Below are 24500 nucleotides of genomic sequence, written 5' to 3'. Positions count from 1 at the left end.
TTAAACCAACCATAAATGGAAGGCATTGGATTTGTTTAGTTCCTCCCATTTGCAAGAGGAATCAAGCGGAAAACATTCTGACGGTTTGCACAAACATTGCTTTTAATTGATAAGCTCAGACTCTGTTGTGTCCTTACTCTACCACTGAGATTACTGAAGGAATGAGACTCCAACAATCTTTGAAAGCACTCATAAAACTAGCATGCCAATTAGCTACAATGTGTCAGCTTCCTCTGTTGTTCCAAAGCAGCCCCCCGTGCTGAATAAGATAGTCTCTCCTTTACCTTAAAAATAAACCTTTGCAACTTTAAAAATTTAGAATACACATAATAAAGCAAACGTTTTTCCACCTACCTCTTTTAAAATCAAGATCTGATTTGCAGCCTGTAGATACTGCAGCTGGTGGGTCACTAAAACGCACACCTTTCTGTGCAAAGTCTGACAGATACATCTGTAAAGAAAAACAAACTGAGTGACATCCTAACTTTCAAAAAAAGTGTATTTTATTTTTTTAAAAATAAGAAATACAAACATTTTGATGTCTAATAGAACAATGTAGACTCAATTCAAATAATATTTGAATGAATGAATGAATTTATTACAGCACTTGGCCAGAACAAAAAAGATAAAACAATAGCACGATTCGCAGGGCGTCAGACATACAGCACAGAGATAAACCACAAACTACAAATCCCAGGATTCCAAAAGATGGAGCCAAGATAGTTAAAGAAGTGTCAAATTGCATTGATTCTACAGTGTGAAAGCAACATAAACTTCCCAGAAACACCACTATTACCAACATCCTCCAGTATAACTACTGGCCATGTTAACTGGCCATGTTAACTGTGAGCCATAGTTCAAAGAAGTAATTTTTCCAAGCCCTAGTTCTTTCTCTGGTAAGAATATCTAAAAAGATAACAGATTAAATCTTTAATAACAAAGCAGGTTAAGTTATCTGGTCACAAAGCTTCTCATGATAGGCTTTAAAGTAGACATTGTGGTGATATGTTCTTCAGACCAACCTAAAGGCACAAAATATATCACATTAGCTTTTAAAGCACACTGGCTTTTTCTTGAAACTGCCAATGGACTTTGAAAGTTAGTGTGAAGTATTTTGCATGTTTTGACTGATCTAACATAGATGTCATCAGAATGTGTAATTTGGGTTTGGTTTTATGGTCAATATGGCTACTCCTATTACTACAGGCTTGACCATTATACACATCTTTTTACAGAAAATACAAACCTCTATTTCATTCCTCAAACTACAATAAAACTGGCTTGAATTTGAGGTTTCTAGCTTTGGGCCCATAGAACTACCTTCAGTGCTTTCCAAGGTCTATGTTTGGGCCAGGAGACAAATCCCCAAGGTTCCATTTTGGGACTTACACATGTAACACACAATTAAACACATATAGCACAGATATGTATTTCAATTATATAGGTCTAAACCTACTCATATGTAAGTAAAGCTTCACCCACATTCTATATGCCTATAATAGTAACATTGGTGTAGTAAAAGAAAACTCTTTTGCCAAGATTTGCTCTGCTACTGGAATATGTTATTATACATATGCTGTTCTCAGGTTTTAGAGGGGGGATCTAGTTTGTTGAGTCAGGAAGGTAGCAGCAGCATAACATGAGATGCAAGCAAGACTCTATGCCAGACTTTATATAAGCAATCCATGACTCTCTGAATGTGGTTTTACTGAAGTCAATGCAAAGCAAAAGTTCTAAAGTTAGTTGTTGTTGCTGTGTGCCTTCAAGTCATTTCGATCTTGCAGCGATCCTAAGGTGAACTTGTCATGGGATTTTCTTGGCAAGATTTATTCAGAGGAGGTTTACTATCGCCTTCCCCTGAGGCTGAAAGCATGTGACTTGCACTAGGTTACCCAAGTGGATTTCATGGCTAAGCTGGGAACTGAAACCTAGGCTCCAGAGTCACAGTCCAAAATTGAAACCACTACGTATAGAATCATAGAGTTGGAAGAGACCGCAAGGGCCATCCAGTCTAACCCCCTGCCATGCAGGAAATCTAAATCAAAGCATCCCCGACAGATGGCCATCCAGCCTCTGTTTAAAGACCCCTAAGGAAGGAGACTCCACTACACTCCGAAATCCTTAACTTAAAGTTGCACTGATCTCTTAAAGGCAAATTCACGGCCTTTTGACAAGTCCACTGAATTTAAGTCTAGTTTTCTGTGGAGGGAAAGGAAACACTCCAATTTGAAAGTCATATTAGGAGTATGCTATAGCCTGTCCCGCATTATGTTTCCTGTTACAGAAAATTTTAAATATGTGTAACACCAACAAAACAAGGTGGTTATTTATTTCCCATCTTATAGTGTGATACTGTTTTTTTCTTCCTTCTTGGGGGGGAGGGGGGATGAAAATTTAGTCAAACCTAGAAACCCATCGTACTAAACTTGGCACCCAGGTATCTCAAGGAAGTGATCTTAATTAGTGAACAGAGCCCAACAGAAATCTCTATAAAATCCCCCTACGTCTAGGAAATATAAAAGATGCAACGCACCAAAAAGCATACTGGTCTAAGCAGTATAAATGATCTATTGCAATACAAACCATTATTTTGACTCATAAATAAAACAATTAGTATGAGTTCCTATTCAGGAAATATGAGCTTTATAAAATGGAAAATGGAAATAGACTAATTTCTAGTATCAATCTGTTATGCTACAAAGTCCTGCTGACAGTGTCATTTGTGGCATGCTTTGCTGCACATTGCCTCTTCAGCAAACACTACCTCTTCCTCATACTGATAAATTTGCATTTCAGCATAACCACATTGTACTGTTAAATATTACAATACAATATTTACAAACGCCTCAATAATCTCGCATGCATACACTATAGGTGATATTATATTTAATACCAGCAAACATGTATACCCAAACCCTTGTTTGCTGAAGTAAAGAACAAAGTTTGGAAAAGTTAGATTTTTAGACCTAGCAAGATCTAGATCTAGCAAGACAAATGACCATGCTGCTTGGGCTATTCTGACAGCTGCACTCCATCTCTCCTGAAAAACTTTTACAAACTCTGGCAGTGAATATCATGGGATGAGGCAATACTTAACAAGTTTGAATCCATTTCTGCCCCATGATGTTCCCCTACAATGCTGATCCGAACAAGTGCAAGGAGACAGGTGTGAGGACTCAAACATCTGAAGGGTACACACAGCTAGTGCTTTTACAGTCCAAAACACACTGCAGAAATAATCCAGTTTGTGACTGCTTTAACTGCCCTGGCTCAATGCTAGGGAATCCTGGAAACTGTAGTTTTGTGAGATATTTAGACTCCTATGTCCGAGAGCTCTGGTGCTACAATAAAGTACAATTTCCAGGATCCCCTAGTACTGAGCCAGGACAGTTAAAGCAGTCTCAAACTGGATTATTTCTGCTTTAAACTTTAACCCAGGTATGGGTAGCTACACTTACTTGTACACACCGGCTGGATCTGACAAATGATGCCCTCCACCCCTGAATTATTTTGAAAAACTGTTTGTTTTTCAAAAATGGTTTAAGACGATTCCTTGTGCATCTCCTAGAGGATGGTCAGAGAAAGTTTGGGGGGTTCTTCTCTGTTCCTGGAATGGCCTTTTTCTCAACCAAAGGTAGTCACCTCTAGTTTGAAGGGAAATGTGACAAATTTCTCCACTTTGACCCCTAGAGGAAGCAAAGGTGCTTTTCCAGCCCAAACAACAAGGAGGCTACATGTTGCCTACCCCTGGTTTAACTGAAAATGTTAAGTGGCTTTTTTAAGGTATCGTGCAGATTTCCAACTATGACAAGTGCAAAACCCAAAATGCCTTGAAAGCTGTAAAAGTGCACGATATACAAGGGTAGCCCTTCAGCCTTTCAATTGCCTTTTCAAACTAAATAATGTGATGTTTGCTGTTGCTCTTTTGGGCATGGCCTGTGCAATAAGTGTAATTAATGCCCTACATAACATTTTAGGAAACACACACACACAAACCTACATTATCTAATTGCAAAGGCAAAACTGAAAAGCTTGGAAAGGGAGACCACTGTAGTATAAAAAAGCCACTTACCCATCCTTCTTCAAGTTACTACTATGCTCTAGTATGGTTCTATGGTATGTACAGCAACATCACCATTGCATATGTCTATCACAGGGTAAATCTATTCCCAAGATTAAATCAGCAGAGTTTTGACCTCAGTAGACCTGAAATGATAAAATTAATTTGAAAATGTTGAAGGCACACACACACACATATATATATATACAACATTCACCTTTTTGTACCAACCACATATAAAGTATTATTTTATAAAAGATCCAGACTTTCAGAAATACACTTGAGAGGAGGAAGAGGGGGAGAAGGGAACTGTAAACCATTTCTGAAATTATATCATTGCATGAGTACATCTGTTGTTTGTTTGCTTTCCTAACAGAAAGCATTAAAAAATGCTCAGATGCTTTGATTAAGATTAATTGGGGGAGGGGAGATATAAGAACTATAAACTATATAAACTATATAAACTATAAGACTAGTGGTCTTCCCAAGTTCTCAATCACAGTTTTATATTAGGGGTGTATGAGAAACTCCAATTTTAGTCGACTGCAATACAAACAGACCTAATCTACATTTCCTAGACTAAACTACAGTTATCCACCATCATCTATATTTTCCAAATGTTCTGATACAGCTAAATTAGAAATCTTGTTCAGTAAATGTTTAGGTGAGAACATACTATGAGATCCAGTCAAAAAACTGAAAAACTGAAGATACCTAAAACTTTACATACTTTTCAAATAGATGCCTGCTAACTTCTGCATCTACTGCACTTAGTGGATCATCCAGGAGGTAGATGTCTGCATCCTGATACACAGCTCTAAAAACAAATGAAAAAACAGCAATAAACACTGGCAAGACGAGGCAGTATCCATGAAGGGTTACTTATTCCTTTTTAAAGACCATCTAATAATCAATGTGTGAATCATAATGATAGTCCCAACTAGAGCAAATGCTTTGACTTAGTTGTTGAACAATGAGTCATAACTTTTGTTAACCTCATCTATTCAATAAGTCTGCACCAGTTGGGAGTAACAGTAGGATTCAGGCCCAAGAAGTGTTTCAAAACAGATAAAGAGAGGGAGAGGGAAGTTGTGGGTTGAGGAGAGGTGTTTGTAAGATTTTCATATGTCATATTTCATATGCCAAAATAACCTGGCCAGATTTGGTCAAGGCACACCTTGATTTGGGTCGGTTCTACGGGACTGCAGATGCTCCTCTGCCTCAGGCATCAAAGTATCTTTGGCCAATAATGGCATCCATTAATCTGGATATTTGCTACCATCTGTAGACTAAAGACCATAATAGAAAATTCAGGAGCTTCCTTACCTGGCAAGATTAACCCTCGCTTTCTGGCCTCCACTCAACGTAACTCCTCTGTCTCCTATCATTGTCAGGTCTCCATCACCCAACAGTTCCATATCCTATTAAAAACAGAGGAGTGCCATTTTACAATAATATAATAAATAAATACATATTCACTTGAATCTATATCAATCCAGTTAATCACTTGATAAACCCAAGAGGAATAAAATCACTGATGTGTCATGTTATTTTCCAATTGGCTTGAGTAATCCTATGTCCATACTGGATGGTAGTTGTCACTTTATTGTTATTACAGTGCACCCGCGTTATACACGGATGCACTATATGCGGCTTTCAGCATACGCTGAAAACTGTGAGGGAGCCGCACAGGAATGTGCGGGGCGGCATGCCCCATTTAGCTGAATGGGGCACACGTCCCAGGCACGTGCGTTCCGCTGCATGCATGAGCCCCATTACTTTCAATGGGGCTCGAGCATATGCATTTTTTTTTTTTACGCGGGAGGTCTGGAACGCCAAACCTTAGATATCAAGGGGAGTGAAATTCCATCCAGCACAGGGTGATAGTGTTAGGGCAAACTATTATGCTTCCACCTTAATCTTCCAGATTGCAGTGAGGATGTGGTAACACTTGCCTGCTTCAAATAGTTTACATAAAGATTACTGAAACAATGGGATGCACTTTGAAGACTATATAAATCTACCAATATGTATTCAATCTAATACTCATAATCATCTAAAAATAGCTAAAACCAAACCTATGTGTAGCCTAATGGAAATAATTACAGCCACAGCAAAAGAGGAAGGAAAACAGTTCTCTGTGATACCTTTCTGTAGTTCTGCCAGGGCCTGTCAAATATAATCTGAAAAGTTGGAGGAAAGACCATAACAGATGGCGGGTGGGAATGGAAGTTAACAAAGTGTAGTGTCAAAAATCACCTTCCTTCAAGTTACGGATATATCAGTCAAAGTGGGAGCTACAATCTCTGTTGTCATTGTTGTGTGCCTTCAAATCATTTCTGACTTATGGGAGCCCTAAGGCAAACCTATCATGGTGCTTTTGCTGTAAGATTTGTTCGGAGGAGGTTTGCCACCATTTCCTTTCTCTGAGGCTTTATCAAGGTCACCCAGTGACTGGTTTCCATGGCCAGGTGAGGATTCAAACCTTGGAAATCCAGTATCCTAGTCCAAGAGTCAAAGCACTAAAACACACTGGCACTCTAAAATGCTGTTTCCCTAACAAGCAAACTACGGCTGTGACAGTAAAAGCGACCACTAAATCACCAGGAAACTTGCAACCATACACAATCTTTATCAGTCTATTTTATATGTCAACAACTGTTGAATGCCATCAGCGTTCTTCAACTATTGGCATATAAAACGGATATACAGATTAACAATTCTGTTGTAGGAATTAAAAACTGGATATAACTGTTGCACAATATGACTACCATATCCACAGGGGATATGTTCCTGTCCTTACCATGAAAATATAAAATTGAAGAAAATAGCAAACCCTACTAAAATGAAGAAGTTCTGGTTGAAGCATAGTATACAATTGTGCTGGAGGACCTAGAAATTCCTAGAGAGAACACTTCTCTAGAAATCTCTATGTCCTCCAACGTGACTCTGTAGTCAACATCTAGAGGAAGCATACCACACAATCAAGCTGGACCTAGAAAATGCCTAGCGAGAACATATTTTTCAGACACAGATAAATAAAATGGTGGGTACCCATCCCACAGATATGGGGAGCACTGTGTGTGTGTGTGTGTGTGTGTGTGTGTGTGTGTGTATATATATATATATATATATATATAATATTCTGAACATCATGTTTATGTTCATTGATGTATCATACGGCAGAAGATGTACATCACACTAATAATGTACACCACACTATTTGTTAGTTTTTAAACACTCTCTAGGATTTTCTCTCTTTCAAGAAATACGTTTTACATTCTTTCTAAACTCACTAGGACTTGAATTTGTATTTGAGAAAGTGATGGATGTTTCAATGTTGCCAGACAAGATTAGAAAAAGGTACCAACTGTGTTTATAAAAAGAAAAACATGTGATTTGCAAAAGCTTTTAAACTGTCTGCTTTTCACCTATCTTGGTACCGATAGCGGGATCATAACATGCCACAAACTGGATATGATGCATAATACTTTTCAAGCCGCCAAGTAAAATATCTGTCCCTTTGCTAATCTGGCTTAGTGTCCTTCTAGATCATACCTGCCAAGTCAAAGAAAAGGTCTTCTCAGAGAGAGATGAAATGATCTGAAGCATTCTCTCAAATAAGATGCCAGTGGAAGGAGCTATCAGTACTAGTTACATGTTTTGATACCCATTGCAATCCCGATCTTACTCTGTAATAGGACAGTGTAAAAGGTCTCCTAACATACATCTTTCTTGCAGGGTTAGTGTTTGTTTGTTTGATCTTTTCAAACAGAAAAATTGTATGTCTTAAAGGAATGAGATTAGACACACAAAGCACAGCACTTGTTAAATATGAAAAAAATAATTATATATCTATTCACATGCTCATAGAAAGAAATGTATTCTACAGCAATTCATACTTGGTCATGGAATCCAGAAATGAAATGCTGTCTTTTCCTATCCTTCCAGTCAGTTTGTAGCAACATATTTTAGGGCCCAATGCAGATGACAATGACAAGTCTGTTTGCACATGGCCACATGGGGACATAAACACACACACTTTTTAAAAATAATAATAATACAGCTATAGATTTATTCAGATATCCTAGTTCTATACATTCCTAAAAAGAACTTACTGCAAGTAGTCGGTAGCCTCAATTACTTGGGAGAGGAGGTACAGTATTATTCAATACATGTTGTATTTTAGATTGTTAGCTGCTTCAAGAATTTTGTGAGCTAAAAACACTGAGATTTGTATTTCAGAGATATAAATAACCCTCCCTATAGTAATTAAGACTGGTACCTTACTATGGAGTAGCCTTTTTTTAAAAAAAAAATCATTTATGCTACTTCAGAACAGATTTCTAACCCATAAGCTACTTAATATGGAAAAATAATAATTATGTTTCTGATTAAGTTTTTAACTTTTCTGTCCCCTAATTCATTTTTCTAAGAATTATGGAGATTTGACTTTGGTTGTGATCTAAGGATGAATTGTGAATTTACAAGGTTAGTCTCAAATTTCAGAAGTAGAGGTCTTCATTTGAAATCCAGGTTTTTCCAAATGTGGGAAGAAGGTACACAGTCACCAGTCCTAACTCGCAGATCTCAGATTCGCGACCTCAATTATGCATGGAGGGGCGACCTCCATTAATTATAATGCTGCACGCAGACAGCATGTGCACTTGGGCCACACGCACAGGGGCGTGCCCTATTCAAGCCTATGAGGTTTGAATATGCGCAAACCTCCATTTTCGCAGGGGAGTCCAGAATGGATCCCCCACACAAACAAAAAGGCAACTTTACTTCAAATTAAGGTCTCTCCTATCATCAGCAGCATCAACATCATCATCTGTTTTATTCTCTGGATACATCTTCTGAAAAAAATATTCTAGATGTCTCACAGATAAAATGTTAAAAAGATAAATAAATAAATATATAAATAAATAAATGTGAGACAGCGATACTAATATACACACAGATATGCTTTATCACACTAGTGGGCAAACGGGATTTAAATGAGAGTTAAACTAGAGGAAACGAGAGTTAAACTAGAGGAAACCAGAAAATGCCTAATGTTTATCACATGACATTTCCTGGCTTTCTCTAGTTTTACTCTCGTTTAAATCCCATTTGTCCCCTAGTGTGATAAAGTAGATAGAGACAGAATGAGTTACAGGGAACATATAACATCATAAAGCTGGGCAAAGATAATGTTTTTCCTTAACTTTTGGCTTTGAACTTTCAGTCAAAGCTATTCTCTGCTAACACAGCTCTTCCCTTCTTGGTGGAGAATATACAGAGGGGAGCTGAGAAGCACCCAGGTCTGTTCTTGTCAATGGCACTTCCACACAGAGACACACAAAGGAAAGCCTCTTTTTTTTCTACAAACAGTTAAAGGTCCACGCAGAAGTAAATGCATACCATACCACTGGTGAAGCATGATGCAAAATGAATGTCCCTGAATCCTATCATGCATACAAGCAATAAAATGAGCACATGAGGTATAATTTGCATGTCGGTATATATTACTTCTAGCATGAAAATACACACTGCAAAATATATAGAGATTGGTGTGTTTGACCAGAATTCTGTTTACTAGAATGCTATCTTAAAATCAGGAGAACTCATATCCAAGTAAACACAGTGAAGACAAGGCTGTTTTGTTTTGTCACTGTTGTCGTTTTTGGTCCTGGTACCGGAAAATAATACTCGCATGTCTCCCTAACAATATTTTTGAAAAAATAGTGCATTACAAATTTTCACTTTCACATAATTAAGCAAGTAAGTTTTTTAAAAGGTACCACACAACAGGAAGTAGAATTCAAATGTATGGGGATGACACAACTTACTTTTTTAAGAGCACAGGCTTTTAGAACCTTCTCGTATTTTTCTTTGTGATATTCTTTTCCGAAGAGTATGTTACTTCTCACAGTGCCAGAAAACACCCATGGCTGCTGAGAAATGTAAGCTATTTTTCCTCGAACGTCTATAAAACCTTTGCTTGCAGACAGTTCTCCAAGAACAGCACTTAAGAGGGAAGACTGAAAAGTATCCATGGGTGGGGGAGATAAAAGTTAAAGGTTCACTGAAAGGAAACAGACGAAGGCGCTCAACTACAGTTCTGCTCACACACAACTGTCATCCTTGTAACCTAAATGAGCAGGACTGCATCTTCCATGTCTCCCACACCCTTCTCTCTCTAGCATCTCCCCACGTTCCTCATTCTCTTTTCTTCCATTTGTTTTAGCCACAGTGAAGGCTTACATTGATACCACAGATTTTATGAGGGCTTAAAAGTTATTACTTACAAATAACAAGACATTTGTAATTAGTTCCTTTCCCAATTATTAATACAACCGTATTAATGTGTGTTTTATACCAGAAACATGTAACTTGTAGGATTCAGATGGGTTTTTTAATAACCAAATGGTAACTATATAGTTACTTTTAAGAAATGAGAGAGCAAATAATTATAAATTGTAACTAAAATTGTAGGCTACTAGTTTGGCTGTTTAAAGCTACAACTGAAATGAATTGCTTTTTAAAAGTAAGTTACTATGCTTTGGATTTTGCCACAGTTAACAATAACTACTATGTGTCTTCCTAATCAGCATCTGCTTACTAGCTAGGCCCACATCTTGATATGCTTGGTTTATTTTTCAAAACGTAAGGCTTTGTCATGGTCTAAAGTAGAGTAGAACCATTGAATCAATGGCCTTTACTTATGTTTTGACTTACCATTCAAAAATTGACTGAATTGGTCTACCTTAGTTGTAACCAACCAACAGGATTCCATCCTATGTTATCAATTGTTAAAACAAAATTGTTTTACATCCACCCAGAAATCAAATAGCCATCTAGATATAATGGCCCAGAGGACAATGGCAGCTCTGCATAGAATCCAGAATTTGAAGCATTGGCTTGTTACAAGTTAAGGTCAGCCCAGCCCCATGTAAAAGACAACAGAAGTAGCCACCATTCGCTCCTATATGTCAGTGCCAACAAAAATAATGTCCACCATGGAGGAGAAGACAGAACATGAATGGTGGAAAGAGCTAGAGGCACTCCAATGAAGGGCCCAAATAAGAAATATTACCACGGCAAGGGATTTTCAAGGATTCTGCAGTTTGTCTAGCAGGAAGCAGCTGCTTTATATGCAGAAGTGCAAGCATTTTATTACACTACAGCAGGAGAAGCAGCAGAGTATGATTGAGCATCATAGAGTTCAACCATTTTAGAATACTTAAGTAACATATTTCACTCATTTTTTTTCAGAGTTACTCTTCTCAATTTACTGGCATGCTCCTGTCCCACCATGCAACAGTTCAGAAATACAGTACATATCTTGGTTTGTCAAGCTGAAATATGAACAAGCCTTGTTGTGCCCATGTGTTTCATCCTCTTACCGCCTTTCTTTTTTTCTTAAAATGCTACTGTTGAAGACTTCCATAGTTTCAAAAATTCATTCAAATATTAAAATAGGTTCAAGTAAGGAAAACACAGCTACCAGAAACAAAACAAAACAACACCCAAAACCATCATGTCTCAGAACCTGGAAACCAGTTTCCCAGTTCAGGGGGGAAAACATAGGAAATTTCCATCTGAGATATGCCACTCAGATTAAAAGGAATTGGGTACACAAGAATAAGGACAGTGTATATTTCAATTTATGAAAGAAATATATGCACATCAAAGCCTGGCCACATTTCTTTTCTCTAAAAGCACATTCAGAAATGCTTTTAACAATGACTGGTTGCAGTAGAGTTCTGTATATAACCAATGTGCCCTGCACCTAACACTACAAAACCATGAAACAATATCTTACGCCAGCTATTTGGTTTTGTTGTACATTTTGCAATTTATGTATGTCATATAAACAAAACACTATACTTTTTTTAAAAAAAAATGCAGTTAGGATAAAGATCTAAAGAAGGGATGGGAAATGTTGAAATTGTTGGACATCAAAGTCCCAGGAGCCCAACCCCACATAGCCAATGGAGAAGATAGTGGGAGCTGAGGTCTAGCATTAAGAAGGTTATACACCCCCTCCCCTCCTAGTTTTAAAGCAAGGGGAAGATTTGACCCCCTGGGTATTGATGAAACTATCATACCTACCATTAAGTCTGATGCACATTACGCTTGCCATTATCCAAAGTGAGTAGGATTGGTGAAAACAGAATTCAACAACACCAATCCACAAAACTACTGAAGGGCCAATGCATTCAGCTACAATAAGGAAATAATGTGAGACATACTGTTACACCATTTTCTGCATGTCTCAGACTTAGGAAGCTGCATTCTTGTTGCTTTGTAGACACCATCAATGTAGTTCTGTTGTGATGTATGGCTGAAACAATAAAAATTGAATGGCTGGCTGGTTCTTACCACAGTAAAATCTTGAATTACGACTTACTTTTCCTGCTCCCACAGGGCCAATCACAATGAGTAACTCTCCCGGTCTGACAGTAAATGAGATGTTCTGAAGTGTTGGTAATTCCAGAGTCTATAAATTCAAGAGGAAACACTGTATCTTAATTGCAACAAAAACTATTAGGATCCAAAAGGTTACAAAGCCCATACGTACAACATTTTTGTTTAGTAAATTGTTCTAGTTGGAAAAGTCCAACAACTTCTATATGCTCACTGAAATGCATGTTTCAAACATTCACACTCACTGAAATGCATGTTTCAAACATTCACACTCACTGAAATGCATGTTTCAAACATTACAGTACCCATCTGTCACTTCTCTTCCCAAATCTTGCTTATTTTCACTCTTCCACTACTTCCCACTTCACTTAACTTGTGCTATTTCCTCTGGTGCCCATCTGTATGAGAGAGCAGCAATTTTAAAGTCCATGGTCTTTTGTTTTCTCAGTCCTTCAAGCAGCTTCCCCTTCCAGAAATCTGATGTACAGTGCACCCGCTCCATACACAGGCGCACCATTTACAGCTTCCACTTTATGTGGAAGCCATGCTGTAATTAAATGAATGGGGTGTCACAACCACAAGCCCTGTTCAATAGAATGAGGCTTGTGTTTACGCGGAATTTGCCTTACGCGTGTATGTGTGTGTGTGTGTGTCCAGAACGGATCCCTTGCATAAGGAGAGGCTCCACTGTACACGACTCTTTAATTCAGCCTCACTAGGTCCAGGAACCAACTCAGGGTAGGGCAACTTGACTTGATCCAAGAGCACCCAGCCTATCAAAAATTATGCTGGGGAAAAAATTCAATGATGCCTGGCCATTTACCGATTCTTTCATCAGGGACAGTCATTTGGGGAGGTTAAAATAGTCTTTGTCAAAACAGCAAGAGATATGTTTAGTTGGGTGGGTCAAAAGGCTGGAAGGCTGCACAGATGGGTGTGAGCCCCACTTTCCCCACCTCTGCTCAAATGTATTATAACTAAACTAAACTTTCTGTGATTTAAATAAAATGTATTCTTCCCCATGCCTTCCTTGCGTTCATTCTCCCATGCTTTTTGGTTGGAGTTCACATGTTTTTGTTTTCGAAGTTCTTGGGCCTTGCACATGTATTCTTTGTAACATTCCATTCAAAAGATGGATCTAGATGAATAAATATATTAATACATCTGGAAATAAGTTTCACTGAAATTAATAGCATTAATTTTATAGAAGTAGTAGTAGTAGTAGTAGTAGTAGTAGTAGTAGTAGTAGAATCCCACCTTTCTCCCAAAACTGGGGCTTAGAAGATGGCTTACAATTTAAAAACACAATACAGCTAAAAATAAACAAAAAGTGAACCTTAAAATAGGATTAAATTTTTGACAATACTCAAATAATTCAAGGCTATACATAAAAAGATGATACATTAAAAGATTAAAAGCTATTAAAAAGTTCAACCTAAAATAATACAGCACCCTCAGCCCATTCTTTTTTTTTTCCCATTTAAAATAAAATATTCAATTTAGAATAAAAAGGTCCTTGCCTGGTGATGAAAGGACAGCAGAGAAGGGAGCTTGAAAGGGAGCTCCATAGTCTAGGATCAGCCACTGAGAAGACCCTCTCTCACATTCCCAAAAGCCATGCTTGTGACAATGATGGGACTGAGAGAAAGGCATCTCTTGATCTCAGGGCCCAGGCTGGCTCATATAGGAAGATGCTTTCTGTCAGCCTGGGCCTGAGCCATACTTTATAGGTCATCACCAGCACTTTGAATTGTGCCAGGAAACAAACTGGCAACTAGTGGAGCTGTTTTAACGGGAGTAGTATATAACTGTAACCTGCCCCAGATAGCAGCATGGCCAGTTCTGACATCTCAAGGAATGGGTACAGTTGGCACACAAGTTTTAAATCTGCAAAAGCACTCCTGGCTACCACAGGAACCTGGGCCTCCAGGTTCAGAGCTGAGTCCAGGAGTACCCCCAAACTGCAAACCTGTGTCTTCAAGGGAAGCATAGCCCCAGCCAGCAAAGGCTGAATCCCTATTCCCTGATCTGCCTTTCAACTGACCAGGAGCACCTACATCTTGTCTGGAGTAAGTTTCACTCTGTTTGCTTTCATCCAGTCCACTACAGATGACAGACAGTGGTTCAGAACTAAGACAGCTTCCTTGGATTGGAGGCGGAAAGGAGTAGTAGAAAAAATAGGGAAAGATCAAATGGGTACCAGTGGTTTTAAAATGGCACAGAAGTTAATACATTTAAATTATGGTGAACTTCCTTGCCATTCATAAAGATTCTCTCTTCCCAGATCCCTAACCATATTCATATGGTTTAATTGCCATATTCCTGACAATCCCATACGTTATCTCTTTTTTTGCTATGACATGCCCTAGAAATGCCTCGGCTTAACCACTGATCATCACCCCACACAAATAACAGTTCCCACTACCAGCAGAGAAATAAATTAATTTGAGATTAAAAAATAATCCTGAACTATGGTTGACTGTTCTGCTCCTGCTCCTGCTTCTGTCTTAAACTAACCACAATTCAGCATGTATTCCATGGTTAATCTATGGTCAGTGGAAATAAAACAATACCATACATTTCTGCCTTGTCTTTACTAACCATAATTAAAACTAACTATATTTTACAATTTTTTGTGGGTTTTATCAGCTATATTCATTCAGGAATAAACTCTTCCAGAACACAGCCATATAGCCCTAACAACCCCAAAAAAAACTATGGATGCTGGCCATGAAAGCCTTTGACTTCACATTAGCTAACTGTAGTTTGTCAGTTATGAAAGACTCAACAAGCCACAATTAGTCAAAAAGGCAAACCTTCAAACTGTTCCTCATAGTCACATTGGAGCAGAAGGGCAAAATGTTTCCTTCTTGCAATGTTAAAATGTGATTTAATATTATGGGAGAACCAGTATGGGGACTTCAAGCAGAAACATCCTTAGGGATCTTGCTTATATTTTGTTTTTAAAAAGCCAGAAATTAAATTCATTTCCCAACAGAACAAAAAACAATATGAGAAGCAAGATACTACAGTACAATCAGATAAGGTGAATCATTTAAACGTACAAAACATGTGACGCTCTACCTACCCATCCACTTGCTGCCACTATAAAAAGATATACATTTCTTTATGCCCTTTTATATACACAAAACATTCTTTCACTACCTACTAGCGACTAAACATTTGATTAAACACAAACATACAGCATTATTCTGTCAAAAATGGCTTCAATCTTTGGGAATGTTTGCCTTCTTCAACACTGTTTATAAAATTCCCACAAGGTGGCAGCAAGAACACATGGTTTTTATCAGTTGTCAGTTCAAATGGCACACAAACCATCTGGCTGAATACCATTCTCTTCCCACTCTGACCAAGTATTGACTTCATAAGAAGTATTCAGTCTCAGCCAAGTAAGATGGTAATTCAAATATAATTGAATCATTTGAGAACACAGTTGCTGGGCAGAAAGAGTAAAAGAGAACACATTTCAAGATGTGAGTACATATCAAGCAATACACCATATGCTCAACAAAGTGGTGCCCAAACAAAATTTTGATAATTGGCAGCACTGCCTTGTCATGCTTGCCTTATCACAAGTGTTCAGTGAGAGGATGCATCTCTGTATACGAGAGCTTCCAGTGCTATATAGTGTTGTGTGGGGCACTCAGGGAGCTGCAGTCCAATAATGGAACTTCACCAGACTCTTTCACAACCTAAACAGTGCCCACAAGCCCACTAATATCAAGGGCATTTTTCTATTGGATCATGTCCCCTGCTTTGAGGAAGGCAGCTTCTGGTGCCACTGATGGAAGAATTATTCCCTTTTTCATTTTATGCCTTCAATCAGAATTCCAGTCTTCTTTCATCATGGAACTCACTCTCAATTACCAAACTGACTTTACATGACAAATATAATCTAACGAATGCTGTAAGCATTTTTACAGAAGTCATTCCATTAATGGCATAATCACTCATTTGATGTGGAGCCACAACAGAAGACAACAACTGAATATTTCCCCTCAACCAAATTACCATTCTACCCAAATCAGGGTGATCTTATTTCTTTTAGCATGTGAAGTCAGAAAGAATATAAACTTGTCCAGTGCTGAAGACCACAAATTATCACCATCATTTCTTTTGACATTTACCAGATGGCCCTTTGGCTCCCTCAAACTCTGTTTTTTAAATGTTTCAAGCAATTCCCTATACTTTACTGTAATAATACTACCAGGATTACTAGATTTGTGGCCTAGGGATTCAGGGAGCTATAGTCTAAAAATATACTATAACGTTTTTCCAACACTAATTAGGTTAATTGTGATTGTGACTGAGATTTCATATTGGGGATTTTCTAGGATACTCTAAGCTCATACATCCTTTATCAGATGGAAAGATGAGCCAAAAGGCCTTGTGGGGGCAGGGTGAAAGGAAGAAAGAAACCTTCAGTTTAAAAGTAAGAGAGGGCCCTTACTTGCCTCAGAAGATACGCTCTGAAAATGTGCAGATTTCATCTTGCATCCCATCTGATCTACCCTCTCCAACTGCCATTACAAACCATTCCTTTTCTGCAGCCTGGGAAAGAGGCTAAATGTTTTTTGCTGATGAATAATCCTGTGTACCCTGGCTAGAACAGCTTATATTACTACATTTGATTAATGTAACGTTCTACAGTGCCTCTAATCAAAGTTCTTACTATAATGCAGTTTGAAAAGAAAAAGAAGGCATTACCTTGTCCCAGTAACAAGTCAAATCGTGCACAATGAGAGCCTTTTCATTACTGCTTTTGAGAGGTGGGGTGAGCTCAGAAACTTCATCAAGGATCAAAAAGTTCTGTGTCAAGGGGAAGAAAAAGCACAAAGGCCACTTTAGCACAAAAACAGAAAAGCAACAGGGAAGTCATCTAGATTTTTTCTTTGAATTAAGATAGCCATGTTAAATCAACTACTTCCACTATATCCACATTTGTGATGCACTCCAGAAAGCTTCCCTGTGAACTGTGCCAAAAATTTCAGGCTGGGGGATTTGGGGAGTTACAATTCAAAAAAATAGCTAGTAAGTAAACTAAGTCAAGACAAGGAAATGGAGAACCCTACCACCTTGTCTCTGAATCAATGATATCTAAATCTCCCCACATCTCGTACCTTCTTAATCAGAAATGTTAAATGATTTCCAGTAATGAAAATCCTCTTTTAAAAAAAAATAAAAACATTTTTATTATTAAATGCTCTCTCTGAAGGAGAAAAACCAAGGCTTAAATTAGCATATTTAATTACAAAAACAAAGAATAAGAATCCACCAAGTTGACATTCTTTCATTCCATACATTATACAAAGTTGGGATGCCAACAGCCCTTCTAGATTTTCTTACAGAATGAGAATTGGTCCAGCACTCAAACAAGACTGCTTTCCAAAGAAAATTCAGCCATGAATTAAAAACACACACACACACACACACACACACACACACATAGGTCAAAACACACATTGGTCCAGCACTCGAACAAGACTGCTTTCCAAAGAAAATTCAGCTATGAATTAAAACACACACACACACACACACACACACATAGGTCAAAACACACATTGGTCCAGCACTCGAACAAGACTGCTTTCCAAAGAAAATTCAGCTATGAATTAAAACACACACACACACACACACATAGGTCAAAACACACATTGGTCCAGCACTCAAACAAGACTGCTTTCCAAAGAAAATTCAGCCATGAATTAAAACACACACACACACACATAGGTCAAAACACACATTGGTCCAGCACTCAAACAAGACTGCTTTCCAAAGAAAATTCAGCCATGAATTAAAACACACACACACACACATAGGTCAAAACACACATTGGTCCAGCACTCGAACAAGACTGCTTTCCAAAGAAAATTCAGCTATGAATTAAAACACACACACACACACACACACACACACACAGGTCAAAACACACATTGGTCCAGCACTCAAACAAGACTGCTTTCCAAAGAAAATTCAGCTATGAATTAAAACACACACACACACACACAGGTCAAAACACACATTGGTCCAGCACTCGAACAAGACTGCTTTCCAAAGAAAATTCAGCTATGAATTAAAAAAAAAAAAACATAGGTCAAAATAGTGAATTTGCATTGCTCATAATCCATTTCCATGAGAGTCAGTGTGTGTAGTTGTTTGAGCACTGACTGGACTATAACTCTGGAAACCAGGGTCTGAATCCTGCTCTACCATGGAAACCCAGTGAGTGACCTTGGCCAAGTTACACACTCTCAGCCTCAGATGAAGGCAAACATAAATCCTCTCTGAACAACTCTTGCCAAGAAAACCCCAGATAGGTTCACCTAAGGGTCACTGTAAATTGGTAATGACTTGAAGGCACACAATAATAATCCAGCTGCAATCCTGTCAAACGATCATTGCTTTTATATCTGTATATCCAAAACTCCAGATGACCATATTAAGGGCAATTTTTGGCATTACCCAATTCTTACTTTTAAGTGTAAACTGAAAGTACCATGAAGAAGAAGATAAGATCTTGACTCCAAAACTTCACTATAGATATAATGCAAGTCACAAAGCATTGAAATAAAGTTAACAAAAATTATTCTTACTTATATGTCCAGTCATTACAAGCAAAAGATTTGATGCTATGGATTTTGTAAATTAAGGAACTGTCAAAGAGGAAAACAGAAACATCGGGGCTCGACAGACATCCCCAAAGGAGTGGCTACCCACCACCCCTTTCAGTGCCGATCAGGGCTGCAGCAACTGCACACTACACCCTGATCCAGTCCTTTGCTGGGTCTAAAAAGAACAGCAAAATACCGCATCTTTTCGAGCTGACAAAAAGCTGCCTTTGCCATGGTGGTGGTAGCTTTTCAGCATTTCTTTGGTGCAGTGTATATAAACACTGTGACAAAGGAGTGTGTGATGCCTCCCTCTGTGCAGTCAGGTATGTGGCGTCATGTCAGCATCAGGACGGAGTCAGGGTATGCAGCGTGCAGTCACCATACCCCCACTCCGCCCCGATGCCGACATTGCTAGCTGCTCTGTTTTGCACCATTGTCACTAAGAGAACCAAATCAAGGAAGTTTTCAGCAGGAATTATTTCCTAGTGTTGCAAATAAATGTACTGTATCTGCAGACATCACTGAGGGTGGGAGTATCATTACCTTGATTCGTCGAATGCTGACCAATGCTTCAGATACTTTCTCAACAGCCGCTGGGAAGAAAAGAGTGACTGTCAGTCTCACTGTAGAGTACAGTGACACTGCAACAAACACCCGACTTGCAGTGATAATATTGCCAAGTAAAACATAGGTCATGAATGTCATGAACATAGTTATTTTGCTGGCAATGAAGAAAGAGGCCAAGTTCATTCCTCGAAGGTAAGAGCTCTTAAGAACCAGGGAAATCTCCTTTCTGAAATTATAAAACAATGTAGAGATATACGATTTTCATGTTTTATCTTCATATCAACACAAAACATCCACTGTGCAAAAATCTTCATGACCATTACAGACCACATTACCTATCAGTCAGTTGGCAAATCAATAAAAAAAGCAGGTACCTAGGAAGTCTCTCACCATAACTGGAACAAATTTCTTACCAGAGGCAACCTTTTATTTCTTGTGCCTAAATTTTTATGTTTGTTTTTAGAAGTGAAGATCCCAGGGCAAGAGAAGGGCATGGTAAGATGAACAAACACCTTTAAAAGTATCTGATGAACTAGAACAAGCAGCATAATACATTTTTTAGTCTTCATAGTGGCACAAGGTATTTATTATTAAGCTTTATTTCTATAGTGCTGTCAACACGGTTATATTTTTGAAAAATGTTTGAAATTTCAGTGAACAACAGTCTGAAAGATACTGCCACAAAGTGTTTCATAGATTTCAAAAAGATATCTGTCCATCTCCTCATACAACACATCACTAGTATTACATTACAACTTACAGGAAGAGATATTACTACTAAATAACCAATAAGAAAACAGGAAATTCAGATTTTAATTTAAATAACTGCTTTATGGATTCCATTTTGCACTTTTTGAGAGTGAAAGCACATATTTCACATCCTTGTCACAGAGAACTGAGAAATTAGATCTTGACTAGTAATGCCTAAAATTTGGTAAGTTTGATCATTGTTTTAACAAGATCTTTGTGTTCCTTCCTACTATCCCTTCCACTTTTCTGAGCAAAAAACAGGATCGACTTTTACTGCATTCCTGTCAAATATACTGATACAGATAAGGCTACTTTGTCAATTTCACATGGAAAGGTCTAGAAACATTTGATCAAGAGCAGTGTCAACCATCTTCAGCTGGTGAAAATTTTGCTGCAGTTCAGAAGTTGATGGTCTGCAATTTTCAACCTACCTCACCACTGACTACGATGGCTAGAACTACTGGTAACTGCAGGGCCACATGATACCAACTCAGTTTAGGCTACTAAAACCACTAGAGGTGACAATATTACTAAAGCATAACATCCAATGAGCCACATAATCACCTTCTGATGCTGCTGACAAGATCAGCAAATGACATCTCCCAGGCATACATCTTTATGATCCGCATTCCACCTATGACTTCATTCATGGTCCTGATCCTCACATCTGTGAAGGCTGCAGTCCTGCTCCTATAATTAAAGCAATCATTAAAAAAATTAACTGATAATATGTGGCTTGTAAAAAAAAACAACCCTAAGATACAGGGTTCCTCAAGACATAAAGAAGTAATGTACAATTTGTATATGTCTAGTGAAGGCAGCTGATATATTTATATAATATTTTATCAATGTTTAGTGCATGAGTGGGGAACCCTGAACTAAACATGCTTTTGGTCCTGCCCATCACTAGAATTTGACCACCTCCCAAAATTGCATTTGAATTTCTGAAATTGAATTTGACCCACAGGCTTAAAGGGGTTCCTAACTCTTAGTGGTGAAGCAGACGGGCCAGAATGAGTGGCCAGAAGCCACTCTGGCCACGATCGGTCCGGGACCACAGTGACCTGGCAGCCTGTTCTCAAAGCAAGCTGCTGCCATGGCCTGAATGTGCCACAGACAGGAGTAAATTTAATCGCCTTAGGTGGCCTTGGAGCAGCTTCCGGCCACTTTGAGGGTATGTGTTGTCTAAACACCATGCCCCAAAGTGGACAGAAGCTGCTCTATTTGACCCGTCTGTTTCAGGCCTTGGTTTAATATACTACTTCGCTGTGACACAAATATAGCACATGGTCTTTAAAAATTAAAACCCCATGCTATATAACAGGTAAGGGCAGAGACCAGAGTGAAAGAAGTTAAGCTTGTTGACTGGCCTCAGCCTTCCCATGCTCCCTCATGTACACATGTAACATGGTCCCTTCTCACTCTTACTTCCCAGCAAAACATTGTCCAGGAATGGCAAAGCAAACTGCAAAAGTTGCATGAGTGAACCTCCTAAGGTCTAGACCAACAGCATTCTGTTGCTTCTCCTCCTTTATATTTTTGCACACCTCAACCACCCACCCTGCTCCTTGCCCAGAATTTCTGGTTTTCCTTTTTCAAGGACACCTTGCTTTTCCTCACTGGAATAAATGGGTGTTCAGAGGCCCTTTCAAACTACACAATTATATCAATCGCAATTCTACTTTAACTGCCATGGCAATGTCCTACCAAATCATGGGATTGGCAATTTAGGGAGGAAAATTTAGAATTTTCAGCCAGAGAGCTCTTCTAGTGCATAATTAACAAAAAGCCCCAGGATTTCATGGACTGTAGTGATGGCAGTGGAATCACAGCACTATACGTATGTAGTGGGAAAGGGTCCCAGACAACTGTAAAGTGGGGATGGGCAAAGTATGGAATGTGTACAGCCTCCAAAACCTTCTTCTGCACACATACTCCTGTGCCTTCAGGATTTTCATTTTTAAAAACACTGGCACTGCTATTTGCCACTGAACTTCAGTGTCAAATCACCAAATGCTCTATAGTCAATGGGGAAAAAAACTAAACCCAGTACATTCAATGGGACAGTTGCTCACTACCATAGACAGTGTAGTTCCATTCAGCTCATTTTGATATTATTGCCAATACCATATGCATTAAAGTCGATTTAAGTATAATTAACTTTCATTTAGAGCTGGGGTGGTAGTTTGAGTGCTGGACTATGACTCTGGACACCAGGGTTCAATTCCCAGATCAACCATGAAACCGACTGGATGACCTTGGGCAAGCCACATGCTCTCAGCCTTAGGGGCAATGACAAACCTCCTCTGAACATATAGGAAGAACAAATCTTTCCAAGTAAACCCCATGATAGGTTTTTTTACATATAAATCCACATTTTAACAATAAGAAGTATGGAGTGGTGGGATTTCAATTGTTAATAAAGGAAGAATTTTAATAAATATAATATTTAAAGAAGAATTAATTCTAACTAAATTCATCTAAATTTTAGTCTATTTTACATTCATGTAGGTCATTCTGTTAATTTTTAATAAACAAAAAATTAAAATTCTTCCAGAACGAAAGGTATAGCCCTTAAACACTTGGGATAATCTGAAAAGTACAATGTGGTAACTGCCCAATCCTTATGTAAACTATGCCCTCTGGAACATCACAGGGTAGTGTCCAACTTTATATTCTGTTTGTTGACCTCAAGCCGTTAAAAAGAGGCTTGTCATAGAAAAGGATATGGAAAGTTAAGAACCAGCATCAGGTAGATAAAGTAATAAATAGGTGAGCAGGTTTAATATTTCACAACTTAAGAATTTCCTTTCCAATAATATCTGCCATGACTACTCAACCTTACCAGGATTTTGAAGGTGGACAAAAAAAGGTTGGTTTTTTTTTTAAATGTAGGGATTTGGCTGAAGTAGACATTTTAATTTGTTTTGGGTGAGATACACTGTGTATGGCATTTACACAACTATAAGTCAACCTCATATATTAGTTGAGGGGAGGGTTTGGATCCAAAATTATGGATTTTTTAAAAAATAAATTTTGTTTCTTACCAAAAAAAGGCAGAAAACAATAACAATAACAAATACAAACAAAAACAAGCTAAAAATACAAATCCTTAAAAACCAACTTCAAAGATTCAAGGTCACATGGGATATAAAAGGGCAACATTACATAAAAACAGGGATAATAATAATAATAATAATAATAATAATAATAATAATGTTTATTTATATACCGCTTTTCCTAATTAGATCAAAGCGGTGATGGACTCAGAACACAGAGATACCTTCTTTGCACCAGTTCGATCATCAAAATGGAATCATATTACAAAGGAAGACCCACTTCTGCTCCAATGTTATTGAGATAAGATATAAATGGGGACCATTGTTCTTCAAAAAGCAGAGGAAGATTCCACCCCTGCAAACTTCTAGATTGATCAGTGAGCTTTTCCATAAACCAAAATTATTGATTTTGATATGAGTCAAGCATAAAATGTAGGGGCAAGTAACAAAGGAACCAAATGATAGATCAAAGGAAAACAATGCCAAAGAACTTACAAAATTCCAGCATGCATAACTGTTTGTGCTCATCCTAAAGGCTGGAAGGATGAGAGACTGGGGGGGACAGTGCTTTCAGGACAGATTACACTCATGTGTTTCAGCAGAAGATGGTTCTTTTTTTCATAAGAGTTAAAGTACAGTATTTACATCGACCCATGGATAAGTCGACTCAGGTTTTTTGGGGGTCAATTTTTTTGACTGAAATTTCTAAACTTATACATGAGTATATACAGTACTTTTATTATTCTCTTTACTGATTAGAAAGCAGGATGATATAGTATGCAGAATACTGACCCAATACTCAGCCATAAAACAAAAATAGTTACTATCTTTCAGCCTATCTGGGTCTCCGAGATGTGGGAAAGAATAAAAGTGCCCTCAGCAATTTAAGAAAAGGGTGCGGTGCATGCAGTAATGTAACAAAATTAATGTTAAAAATAGTTTCCAAACTGCCTTGAGCCTGCCAAACAGTTGAAGACATGTTGTATGTTTTTAAAACAAGAAGAAAATAAAATGTTA

General features: G+C 38.1%; 1 protein-coding gene across 2 annotated transcripts in view; it reads right to left on the bottom strand.

The window, feature by feature from the left end:
- The window catches only part of LOC149319138 (ATP-binding cassette sub-family C member 4-like), a 183945-nt gene that overhangs the window by 116419 nt on the left and 43026 nt on the right, over nucleotides 1–24500 (bottom strand). For both annotated transcript variants that reach the window (XM_089511171.1, XM_089511170.1), the window contains exons 7-14: nucleotides 20989–21114; nucleotides 19651–19900; nucleotides 17204–17305; nucleotides 12459–12548; nucleotides 9895–10086; nucleotides 5387–5481; nucleotides 4791–4877; nucleotides 355–451 (exon numbers count right to left, since the gene is read on the bottom strand). In XM_089511171.1, the coding sequence (XP_089367297.1) occupies nucleotides 355–451; nucleotides 4791–4877; nucleotides 5387–5481; nucleotides 9895–10086; nucleotides 12459–12548; nucleotides 17204–17305; nucleotides 19651–19900; nucleotides 20989–21114 (1039 nt within the window). The remainder of the gene's footprint in view (nucleotides 1–354; nucleotides 452–4790; nucleotides 4878–5386; nucleotides 5482–9894; nucleotides 10087–12458; nucleotides 12549–17203; nucleotides 17306–19650; nucleotides 19901–20988; nucleotides 21115–24500) is intronic.

The sequence above is a fragment of the Sceloporus occidentalis genome, unplaced genomic scaffold (assembly GCF_023333645.1).
Source record: "Sceloporus occidentalis isolate IW3139 unplaced genomic scaffold, rSceOcc1.0.p SCAF_2, whole genome shotgun sequence".
Taxonomy (NCBI): Eukaryota; Metazoa; Chordata; class Lepidosauria; order Squamata; family Phrynosomatidae; genus Sceloporus; species Sceloporus occidentalis.
Note: the sequence above shows the minus strand (reverse complement) of the source record. Positions and strands in the feature narration are given on the sequence as shown.